This window comes from Notothenia rossii (assembly GCF_949606895.1).
Source record: "Notothenia rossii genome assembly, chromosome: 11".
Classification (NCBI taxonomy): Eukaryota; Metazoa; Chordata; class Actinopteri; order Perciformes; family Nototheniidae; genus Notothenia; species Notothenia rossii.
The window spans coordinates 43,721,786-43,734,719 of NC_136910.1; the positions used below are offsets into that span (position 1 = coordinate 43,721,786).

At 42.6% G+C, this 12,934-nt stretch overlaps 1 protein-coding gene across 1 annotated transcript; it reads right to left on the minus strand.

Moving 5' to 3' along the window:
- Positions 1–1,369: 1,369 nt before the first annotated feature.
- On the minus strand, positions 1,370–12,652 carry fbxw5 (F-box and WD repeat domain containing 5). Its single transcript, XM_079659168.1, has 11 exons — positions 12,495–12,652; positions 11,599–11,790; positions 10,469–10,664; positions 10,197–10,354; positions 9,893–10,076; positions 9,606–9,754; positions 6,594–6,905; positions 6,330–6,513; positions 5,823–5,970; positions 4,204–4,416; positions 1,370–3,241 (listed from the first exon to the last, which is right to left on the minus strand). Exons 3-11 carry the CDS (start codon positions 10,653–10,655, stop codon positions 2,953–2,955), a joined length of 1,824 nt encoding a protein of 607 aa, XP_079515294.1. The 5' UTR covers positions 10,656–10,664; positions 11,599–11,790; positions 12,495–12,652; the 3' UTR covers positions 1,370–2,952.
- Positions 12,653–12,934: the final 282 nt, after the last annotated feature.

Sequence of the window (12,934 nt, forward strand, 5' to 3'; positions counted from 1 at the left end):
ACCTGCTAACACAAACCACTTTCTGTGCATGGATCGCTGTGCATTCGTGTGTGGGGTTTTTGAGACTCTACTGACGGTCATCCGATTCGTACTTGTAATTTTTCCTATCTATAGCCAATCAGATGTCTCCTCAATTCTAAGCCAATCACATGAGCGTGCCCCCACGAGGGTAGATTTCTTGCGTGCATGACGTAGCGCTTCATGTACGCATTTTGCGCAGTCCGGAGTTGACAGGTCCATGGAGCCTGCCTGCAGGCGCTAATCTCAGGACACCTCCACTCTCAGTACATTGCCACTTTCCGAACAGGAAATGCACGCAAATACAAGCCTTTATATTATTAAGGTACAGCTCCACTTTCCGAACCATTTATGAATGCTTGTGTACACAAAAACGGCAGGCAAAACAGTTTTAAATGTGTGTTTCCTGTATGGCGAAAACAGCTGCTTTATTTATGTCTGTATGAAGTTGTGAGTGTGGAGGGAGCAGCTACATGTTAGCTTAGCCTAATCGATCAGTGCACTACGAAACCAGTGCTAGACAGTGAACTGTCAACGGGGAGGAGCCCCACAGGTCATTATTAACAGGAGAGCGGGATCTGATCGATATGGACATAAACGCGAGTGAAGTATAACCGGACGCGAGAGAGAGATCAGATCAGCTGCTGAGTCTGACAGAGAGACGCAGCTCTGCATGATCACCTGATGCTCCGCCCTGTGTTTAGCGAGCTGACCGGACAGCGCAAAATGCGTATATGAAGTGTCATGAACGCAAGAAATCCTACCCACGTGGGGGCGCGCTCATGTGATTGGCTTAGACTGGAGGAGACATCTGATTGGCTATAGATGAGATAAATTACAAGTACGAATCGGGTGAGGGTCAGGAGAGTCTAACTGCACAGAAAGCAGTTTGTGTTTGCAGGTTCAGAGGTTTTAAACGGAAAAAAAATTTGTGGATCAAAAATACATATGTAAAACTTTTTCCTGTGTTTGGATTTTATTTACATGTATATGAAACGGAACACATTTGTGTGTGCATTGAAAAACACAAGTGTGGATCCGGAAAGTGTGAATCCTTTTGCGGATCATGAAATACAAGTGAGAATCCTTCTGTGTGCATGATGTGTGTATTATCAGACTGTTCTGAGCCCATATAAAAGAACCACATTTTTGGATTTCCTTGTTGATAGCAAGCTGTTAGATTAGCATGTTAGCATGGCTGTGGACCAAGGTTTAAAATCTCTCCACCTGCAATGGAGGAAATAATTTAAGTCAGACATCATTTGTATTCGCCAGAACAGTAGCACTACTTGGAAATGTGTTTACTGTAGATGCTCAATGGTATAATAAGAAAAGAATAATAATCGTACACTTTTGCAGACGTCTGGCCATTCATGGCATGTTTTTTATTTCATGGGAGTTGGAAAAGGACATCAGAGGACAGGAAATGATTTACAAGATGGAGCTACAGTAAAAATGACAGATAAGAAAGTTGTAAAAAGGAACCAGGGAGAAAGTTTCAAAAGGGAAATATTTTTCAATGGGAAGATTCAGCTGAGAAAGAAATGCCCACAGGTTACTCTGAACATATGAAATGCACCCACGTTCATAATTAAATCATCGATCATTGTCGCAACATAATTCAGCAGGGACTCTCAACAGAAATAAAAGTATCTTCCCAGTAAAGTACCTGAAACTTGTGGGGGTTAAATTGCAACTGAAAGCATCAAGGTTGATCTCTTATGTTTTACTTTTGGTTTTCTCCTTCAGCGTACAACCTTGAGAGGACTACAGGCATGATAAAAAACATGGGGGTAACGTGTACACAGAAACATTTAAAGAAAACTGAAAAATGATCAGACTTTTGAATATAAGGCAGCAGAAAGTTTGCTCCAATTAATAATGTTTTTTAAATTAAAGATTTAAGTGACATTTCTTATTAAACGCGCCCGGAACCGTCTGCATTTGGGCGTTTTTCAATCTGTTCTTTCAACAGAGATACAACTTTAATGAGCTGCCAATTTGCTGAACGTATTCATTCAATATCATGTCAATGTTTATACTTCAAGAGGGAAAGGAAATAAGATACAGTTTTAGATTAAAAAACAGCCAGGAGAATCTTCTTGTAAATGTGTCAGAAGTCTTAAAAGGGGGTTTGATCTACTAGATATGAAAAAAGGTGTTTAAATACAATTCTACATAATAAGGACCCACATACCAATAAGCCACAAACAACATTTCTTTTGTTCACAGCCACGCTTACTGATCCTCAGCAACTCTTCTCGATTAAATAACTCAGTAATCCTCCTTTGGACAGAATAAGGGTTGATCATGTTTGGGGCCACAAAAAATGGGGATGGGATTGAATAAAAAAAACAGGCAGACTGCAGCTAAATGGTGTCCTCCCTTTGGGTTTTATAATTCTTTGAAAACACAATTCTTGGGGTGTGGTTACTCGGGACATGAATTGGACAAAACCAGTAGTAAGAAAGGACATTTCTTTACAGCACTTTGCCTCTGATGAGCCGGACATGACGTCTCTGCAGGACACTCACAAACATTTACACCTCAGGTCCAGGAGCCCTGACCTGCTCAATATTACAGATAAAAACAGACAAACACCATCCGTTGTTTGGACGTCTGTGTGGTGCGTTCAGGTGTCAGCTCTACACTACCTCTACCTGTGAGAACATCTTACTCCTGTCAGCAGTCTGTCGTCCTTCTCTGGTGCAACAGCGCTCTCTTGTGGCTACACCCTGAGTCACATCACATCCCCTGTTAGCTCAGCGCTGATGTGTGGCACAACACAGTGAGCTCAAGCAACACCACTGACTGTAACCACACTGTACATATACATGGAGTGTATATAAATATATTCACACTGCAGAGGAAACATCAAACTTTCCTCTCCTCTCTCTATCTCTCTCTCCGTCTTCAAGTGTTTTACAACCTGACTCACGGTTTTCCGTTCACGCTGCTGCTTGCACACGTTGAGTTTTTGTTGCGGCTCAGCCAGGAGGATAGGAGGCCGCGGGGCCGGTGCGGGTGGTGCGGGGCCTGCGCCAGGCGGACCATGCGGGGCGAGCGCCACACTTTAATGGTAGAGTCATCGCTGGCGGACAGCAGCAGCTCCTGGTCGGCCGGGCTGAACGCCACAGAGTTCACCACGTCGTCGTGAGCCAGCCGGGCCAGACAGATGTTGTAGTGACGGTCCCAGATGTAGCCGTGCTTGTCCTCTGCTCCGCTGTGGGGGGGGGGGGATATGTCAGTGAAGTTTACTTTATAAAATGTATAAATACAGAAAAAGAAACAACTATTTTTCTCATAAATTATTCTTCTGATAAATTTCTCTTGTTATAGCAATATATTAGAAATAACCTAGTTGTAGAAACCATTACAAAGTTCCAAATAAGTCCAAGTTATATAACATCTTAAAATGTCTTGTTTTGTCTGTCCAACAGTCCAAACTCAAACACAAAGAAAAAACAGCTTTTTCCAAGATAAATGAAGCTGTTCATTTTGAGCATTTGTTCCAGTAAAAATATTTACATTTATCAATTAGTTGATTTAAAGGTAGAGAAAATGAATCAATGATTTGTTTCAGCTCTGAACGTCACCTTATGTGAAGTCACTAAAGAAAACATGGGGCGAATAGACCAAACTAACGTGCGAAAGGGAATTTTTTACAAGTAAATATTGAAGCATACGTTTGCATTTTCCAAGTCTAATAATACCCACATGTGTGAATGCTCGTTTGAAGAGTTTGTGGAAATATATTCAGTAATGTATCAGTCATTGTAGCCAGAAAAGTTAAAGTCTCCGTTTTTAGTTATTTTTTCCTAACCATCTGAGAGAAACATTTCATTTCCATCTTCTATTTTATTTTGCTCCTAAATGAAACCTCAAATGTAATATTGCAAGTGTTTTTCCTACATTTTGTAAGTTGTCAATGCCAAAACAGTTAAGAATTTACAAATGACGTGCATGATGTAAAAACAGAATCATTGTGATGCATCTGTCAATATAATATGCCAGGAAAACACAGTTCAACGACACGAGTTGTCAATTAGCAGTGACAAGTTCACCACAGTTTCAGTATCACTTCTTTCACACGGCAAGGGCAATACCCAGGTTTATTACCGGTGAAGCCTGCATCTGTGAAAGCTGCATATATCGATGGAAAGTTACACGTCTTTGTCCACTCACCTGGCAACAAAGTCTCTGCTGACGTCGAGGAAAATGAAGAAGCACTCGTCGTTAGGCGTGAAGGCTCGGTGAGCGCGCAGGCTCCTCCTCTCCTCCCTCAAACTCTTCAGATCGATGACATGGAGGTCGATCTCCTCGGCGATGGGAGGAGGAGACATCGGGTCAGAGATCACACAGCCCGCCGGCCAAGCTCGGCTATTCACATAAAGGTACCTGATCCATAAAAGGAGAGAGATGACGCCATTATGATATAGTGTTTTTCATGTTGTGAAAACAAAGTGTGCTTATACATTAAATGGCAATAAGTACCCAGACACACAGATTAGATCAATATGATAACAGAACTCTCATCCATTAACATAGCTCTCCTTTTTGGGAAGGTTTTTCAGGGAGATTTTGGCTTCTTTAATGCTTTTCAGACCGTCAGAGTAGGGCTGCTCAATTAATCGTATTTTAACCGCAATTACAATTATGGCTTGCAACGATTACGAAAACAACGTAATCGAAATAAAACGTTTTTTTTATTATTATTATTATTTATTTTTGGGGAATTATTTTATTTTTTTATTGGTTTTTCAGTTGAATTATACTTAAAGGTCCCATGTCATGGCCATTTCCACTGATCATAATTCCATTGTTGAGGTCTACTAGAATAGATTTATATTGTGCAATTTTCCAAACTCACATTGGTTTCTCAAACAGCATCTCTGTAAACTACGTGTATTCACTGAATTTCACTCTCTGCCTTTAACGGCTCGTTGTAGCTCCAGCAGTTCCAGCCCCCACCCTCTCTGTGAGCACAGTGTGCTCTGATTGGTCGGGACGTTGTGAATCGCGCTAAGCTCCGTGGAGGTGTTGTTTCCTGGTTTAGCGATACACAGCGAAACACAGCCAAACTCATCCTGAGCACACACATAGTCACAGCCAAAGTAAAAACAATAAGTGTGGCTTGATATTGAGTAAGAAAAAGGTTGATAAACGCTGTGAGAATGGGTCTGCAGAGAGAATTTTGCCGCGATCCCAACTGTTATCAGCCTGCAGCCGGGGAGGAGAGATCAGCAGAGCTGCCTGCACTGTGTGTGTGTGTGAGGAAGTCCGTGGATTGGTTAATTTGGACCAATCAGCGGGGGCTTAACGTAACGGCTCCACGGATTGCTCCATTTCGTTCCGGGTACGGTTGACATCATGCGTACCCGGAAGAATCAAATGGACAATGACGTATCTCCAACGAGGCGTTTTGGAGAGGTATTTTCTGTGTTAGAGTTTTACTCGCTACAGGTTTGAGGGTTTGTGACTCTGCAGACCGTTTACATGCATAAAAACCTTCATAACACAGAAGGGGACGGGTAATAACCAGAAAAGCATGACATGGGACCTTTAAAGTTCTGGGTAATCAACTGTTAAAAATATACAGTTCAACATTTTTTTCTTCAATAAATTGATGTTTTCAAAGTAAATGGATAATCGTTTTTAATAATCGTGATATCAATTATTGACCCAAATAATCGAGATTATGATTTTTGCCATAATCGAGCAGCCCTACCTCACAGTCCCCATTAAAGTTCATACCTATATGAGCCTGCATTGAAGCATGCTGAATCTGTACAACATTTACTAACCTGTGGTCTGGAGAAAGGCCCATACCGATGATGTGTCCGTGGATATCAATAACATGGTCCAAGGAATCAAAAAACTCATCTGAACTCCGCTCTTCCCCGAGCACAGGACCGCTGGTGGTCATCTGCTCGGGCTTGATCAGCTTAATACCTGAGATAGAGTTTGATATAGAGCACATTTAAAACAAACGTCGACCAGAAAGAATGAAAACGCACAGGAAGGATCAAATAAAAACACATGCAGAGCTATGAGAATATAAGTAAATCAATAGAAGCATAGTATGGTTTAATAAGAGCAGAAAAATAGAGAATAAAATACAAAAACATAAAAAAGCAGTTATAATAAAGATGCTTAAGAAAAGAGAGGGGAAACCAAAGGAGGGGTGAATAGTTCACTGTTACAGGAGAACTATTAGCTCTTCCAGCTCTTTCTAATAAACCCATCTGCACATTTCAGTCATTGTATCTGCACGCTTTAGCTTTGATGCCGCAGCCTTGAATGCATCTTACCTATCTGGTGAGGGGAGTATGTAAGGCTGCCGGTGGTGAAGAGTAAGTACGTTTTGTCCTCTCCCTCCCCGGGGTCAGAGGGCACGATGAGGCTGGGGTCAGGGGCCTTCGTGTGCGCTTTGCCCATCATCTTGGCCAAGTGGGTCTCAATCGCCATCTCCGTTGGACCTACATTTTTACGACTCTAATAGGAGGCACGAAAAGAGGCAGAATGAAGAACAGTATCACTTCAAAGGAACAGCTAAAACTGCACCCCTTACTCACCTGTATAACGTTCTCTATGCCGGAGATGGTGGGCTGAGCATGGCGTGCGGTGGGGAGCCTGGCAGCCTCTCCCAACTCCCCTTCCTCCTCCTCTTCCTCACTGCCGGAGGCCCCCAGATCAAAGAGGAGCGGCTGGTGCTGCTGCTGCTCTTTCTGCCTCCGAGCCTGGGACTGAGCTTCGTAGTCCAGCACCAAGTCTGGGTTGTTATGGCGACGGCAGTGAGCCACCATCACTGTGCGGATGGTGCTGGCGTTGACGTTCTGGATCTTGAAGAGGCGCTTGACTACGTTGACGTTTTCCGATTCAACATCCTGTGGGAGAAAAGGATAAAGATGAGGAGGTCGGACGATTCGGAGGAAGCGTTTTATTTTAAAGGGGACCTATCATGCAGTACGGGTTTTATACATGAATTTGTGTCCCCAGTGTGTCAGGGAATTCACCAAGTGTCAGAAAACACAACCCTCTCTTTTTTCCTCCATACCCAAATCTCTAAAAACGGGGCTGCAACGGATCTGATACAGATTTGAAATATCTCTGACGTCAGGAACGAGGAGCTCCGCCTATATGGCCAACTCTCCACCTATCAGGGGAATGCGGGGTTGGGCCACGGCCGGCCATTGCCGCTCGAAAGCGCTGGAGACGCTGTAGTACACATGCCAGGCCTGTAAGTGGCGCTGTAGTCTGCCACAAAAGCAGCGAAGAAGACTTCCCGCGCATGGTTGCCATGGTTGCCCTTCTGTTTATTCTCCGCTGTGGCTCTTTTCCTCCCTCCCCGAGGCAAGCGTTTGCTCCTGCTGCTGTTATTCATTGCAATCCCTCCCTCGCTGTAATTCTCCCCGGTAGTCCACCAGCATATGACAAACACCCACCTCTCCGCCTCTTCCAAGGAACGAGGGGACCGTGCGGCAGAGTTTCAGTTAGATTTTTTTTCGCCGGTCAACATGTCCGTTAAAGTTTAAATCTTCCGGACAAAATTAGAAAAGTCCCGGTCAAAGATCTTCTTTGTTATTTATTGAGCTTTAAAAAAAATGAATAACGACTCGATATAATAATAAAACACGGAGGACAGAGCCTCTCTTTTCCTCCCCCCCTTCTGAGAGCCCAGCAGCTGATCAGAGCACACTCCCCTCTCCTGCAGGGGAGCGTGGTCAGCTGCAGCTCATTTGCATTAAAGCTACGTCACAGAATCAGCCCTTGCAAAAACAGAGCTGGAAAGAGCAAATAGAGCGAAATGAGGCATGGCTAAAATCCATGATTTGTTTGGTATTTGGAAAAAAAAACTTCACAGACATGTTTTATATAGGTATGTACGGTGGCCCTGAAGTGCAAGACACCACAGCATTTCACAAAACACAACAGCATTTCACAAAACACAACAGCATTTCACAAAACACAACAGCATTTCACAACACACCACAGCATTTTAGAAAACGCCAAAGCATTTCAGAAAACGCCACAGCATTTCAGAAAACGCTACAGCATTTCAGAAAACGCCACAGCATTTCACATTATACGGAAAGGGTATTCCTTAGGGAGAACACTTCTTGTTTGTGATTGGACAGAGCCAGCCAGAGAAGTACTGCTGTGATTGGTTGTTTTTGCTGCCAGTCAAGAAATTACGCTTTGTGATTGGCCCAACACATCAGCCATTAGCTGTTAGCACACACTCAGAGCTCACAGCTCCTCATGTCTGTTCAGAAACTGGACAAAAGTTAAACATATACAAAACACAGACTGTCTGTCATGGCGAATACAGTCGCTGCTTTATTTATGTCTGCATGACGTTGTTGTGAGTGTGGACGGAGCAGCTACAGGTTAGTTTAGCCAGATCGATCGCCCCCGCCCCTTCTCCAGCGTCTTGTTTGAATGACAGGAGTAAACACAGAATTAATGTTTTATTAATTAATGGTTGTTAGACTACCCAATATTCGCATCGCTCTAATCGCTCGAGTTTCAACGCGGCTGTCAGCTGTGTTTGCTCCTGTCATTCAAACAAGATACGCTGGAGAGGGGGCGGGGCGTATCTCCATGTAAATCCTATGGGAGATACCAACTACAACAAAATGAACATATTTGACCGTGATTTAATTGTAATACACGTTTCAAAGTGATGCCGAAGTAACTACATACTGATAACGGTTAGTAAAAACTATGAATTAACGCTTTGACAAGTCTGCAGACAAGACGGCAGGCGAAAAGCTTTTAAAATGCGATCCATCAGGCTAAACTAACCTGTAGCTGCTCCGTACACACTCACAACAACGTCATACAGACATAAATAAAGCAGCGACTGTATTCGCCATGACATAGACAGTCTGTGGTTTGTACATGTTTAACTTTTGTCCAGTTTCTGAACAGATATGAGGAGCTGTGAGCTCTGAGTGTGTGCGGCTGATGTGTTGGGACATATTGCGCTGTCGGGCGTTGACCAATCACGAAGCTTCATTTATTGACTGGCAGCAAAAACAACCAATCACAGCAGTGCTTCTCTGGCTGGCTCTGTCCAATCATAAACAAGAAGTGTTCTCCCTAAAGGAATACCCTTTCCGTCCAATGTGAAATGCTGTGGTGTTTTGTGAAATGCTGTGTTGTTTTCTGAAATGCTGTGTTGTTTTCTGAAATGCTGTGGTGTCTTGCACTTCAGGGCCACCCTAGGGTATGGCTCTCCAATGTATGTTTCAAATATAGCATGATAGGTCCACTTTAATTCAAGAATGAAGACATACTTCTTTATTTTCAAACCGGTGAGCTTCTTAGTTAAACCAAAACAGCAGAAATGTTTCAAAAAGGACCACATTTTTAATAATTTGTAATATTATATCTATTCAATGTTGTTTGCAACAGTGGGAAAAAGACACCAATTGCAGCATGTGTCAGAGAAACGTGTGAGGCTTTTTAAGTTGCTCTAGAAAATTACACAATCATATTATCCAGCCACAAAATACAAGCCAAACTATTTTCCTGTAATTCTTCATCTTCTTCACGTGTCTGACAGTAGCTGCTGTTCTCACCTGGAAGGCTTTGTTGAGCCAGAGCACGGAGCAGGACGTCATGTTGCCGATCCAGTGCAGGTTCCCAGAGATTAGATGGGTCTCATTCAGCCAGCAGCCAAACACATCGTACGGCTTGTTCCTCACACGCGACAGCAACGTGTAATTATCTGTGTGTTAAGAGACATGAGGAGAAGGAGAAGCACAAGGTCAGGAGAGACTACCACTAATGATTGGGAAAAAATAAAAAATGTACTTCAACAGAAAATGACGAGGCATGACTGTTTTGGTATTTCCGTTGTACTTACCCAGACTAATGACAGCTATTTCCCCAGACGAGGAGTGGTGGGGACCCAGGTAGACCCCGGACACCAGCAGCAGGGTATCGTCAGCATTGAACTGCGAGAACTGGGTGTAGCCCCAGTTGAATTGCCGCATGCTGGAGCTGTGCACCATGGAGATATTTCCATCTGGCCGCTCTGTGTCCCATAGCTGCACACAGGAAGCCAGAGGACAGGATAAGAAAGAAAAGAGAGTGGATGTTTATCCTTCAAATAATCCAGAAAATAAGATTTGCAATAAAAGTAACCTGAATAATGGTTTAATGCCTACCTTAACGGTGCAGTCTTTGGAGCAGGAGGAGAAGCGGTGACCCCGGTGAGAGAAGGCCAGGTGGAGGACTTGGTCAGTGTGCTCTACCAGCGTCTGAACCTCCACACAGGGGATGCAGTCAAACAAACGCTTGAACTCCCTGTACCATGACACCGATGCTGAACGAAGGAAGATAAGGGGATATTTAAAGTTGTAAACAGTCCAAGAATTGATCAACGAAGCTGTTCTCAGTGACTTTTGTTTTGACTTCTTCAGTGACTTTGATTATTTACCTGGGTGTCGAGGTACAGAGCGAGGTATGCGGTAGAAGCTGTAGAACAGCTCCCTCCACAGGAACTCATCTCTGGAGACGGCCAGCCACTGTCTGCAGACCAGACCAGCGCTCAGCACGGCTTCATGGGGCAGACGCAGGAAGATCTCCAACACCAGGCTGTCCGGCAGAACTGGCCCACACTCCATCCTAACATCCTGTGAACAAAACACACACACACACACACACACACACACACACACACACACACACACACACACACACACACACACACACACACACACACACACACACACACACACACACACACACACACACACACACACACACACACACACACACACACACACACACACACACACACACACACACACACACACACACACACACACACACACACACACACACACACACACACACACACACACACACACACACACACACACACACACACACCTTGTTCAAAAACATTAAGTTTTATTGCTTTAACATTCAATTCAATTAAACATTTGTAGATGTTTGTGTAATATTTTACTTAAAATCTCAGCCAGATATGTATTTGATATCTTAAAAATAACAAAAATGTGTTGATTTATTTCAAATGTCATGTTATAAATACATGTTTTTCCTTTTTTTGTATAAGTGGTATAAGTATTTATAAAAACCTATATAAAATTATTCCAAGGTACAAACAAGAAGGGGGTCCCCAGAATAATCGTGGATATTGTAAGGGGTACATGTCTGAATGAACGATTGAAAACTTCTTATCTGGAAGATGTAGAATCTTCTGATTTCCATATAATCGATTTTTAAAAAAATGTTGCAGAACTTCTATAAACTGAGGAAAGAATTGAGGAGAGAAACTCTGAAACTGCATAGTGTAGGTATAATCATTTTCATATTATTTTGCCCACTGCACCCTTAAATAACTGCAGCCCCCTCCCCCTCTCAGGAGACTAATTTGAGCCTGGCAGCTGGGAGCTGTCCCTCTGGTTTGTGTTACAATGCAAAGCCAGCACTGATCTGTGTTCAGCCAAACAGGTCTCCTGCTGTCAGAGCAGCTCGATAAAGCTATCACCATCATGTTTGGCAAGTCAGTACATTTACAGATACTCCATAATGGCCTCTTACCGTGTAATTTTTTACTCAGAGCTGCCTATGTTGCAAATGTATTATATTTTCAATTTACACACGGCATCTATTGCATGTCTGTCCGTCCTGGGAGAGGGATCCCTCCTCTGTTGCTCTCCCTGAGGTTTCTCCCATTTTTCCCTTCAAACTGTGGGTTTTCTCCGGAAGTTTTTCCTTGTACGATGTGAGGGTCTAAGGACAGAGTGTCGTATTGTCATACTGATATTCTGTGCAAACTGTGAAGTCCACTGAGACAAATGTAACATTTATGATATTGGGCTATATAAATAAACATTGATTGATTGATTGATTGATAGAAAAAGGGAAGCATAAAGAAGGCGTTTATGTACAAAAGCAGAATCTGACAGAGCCATGCTAGCGTGGCATTTCCTCAATAACGAGCTAAAAAAAAAGGGGTTTCAAGCTAATACACTTAATCACAATCAACCAGTACTGTCGTCTTCCTCCTTCTAAATGAATGCAGCTCTTCTCTGGATAAACAACCCGTCGTTTGAAGATGACCTAACATGGACATTTGCTTTCACTGTGCGTAAAACTCCTAACAAGTTACTGTGTTTACACTGATAATAAACTGTCCGGCATTCATACTGTCCTACGAAACATTAACTAGCTACAAATCTGACATTTAGCTGCCATTCTGTTTGTTCAGCAAAATCCGTGAACAGATTAATTTATAGCTATGCTAACCAGAAATGTCAATCCAGCTAAAGTTAAGCTAAGCTAGCTAACTAGCTGTTAGCTGACATTTGTTTTCAATTTATAACTACGACATTTACTTCTGGGAACTCGCGGTTACTTTCACAAACAGATGCTTTCTTTGCAGTTGTAAATAAGCTTGGCTCAGTACAAAGTTGTTGACATAAACTATGACCCACCTGCTGGAACAAAGTATGTTGGAGAGAAATCAAACGGATAGCTAGCAGTAAAGGCTAGCCACAGAAAAATGACAACAATCCTCCACAGCAGCGGTGAATTGACCGGAATCAGACTCTACCGACAGATCACAACATCATCGCGCCAACAAGGCCAAATCAATCTATCCCTGATTTATTACCGTTTTAGAAAAGAATAGAACAGTGTGCAATTCTTCTGGAAGATTATTTCTCATTATGTTGTCCTTTTGCTAGTTTTTTTATTTTCTATTCATTATTTATTTTGTCAATTTTTGGTATTTCTTTACTAGAAAAATAACAACAACATTGTCGTTATTATATTTAACTTAACTTGTTTTATTACAATGTCTATATTAAAGTATTTCCTGATTTTCATACTGCTCTATGAAACCATTAAGCCCTTACCCTGACATTGTTTATGA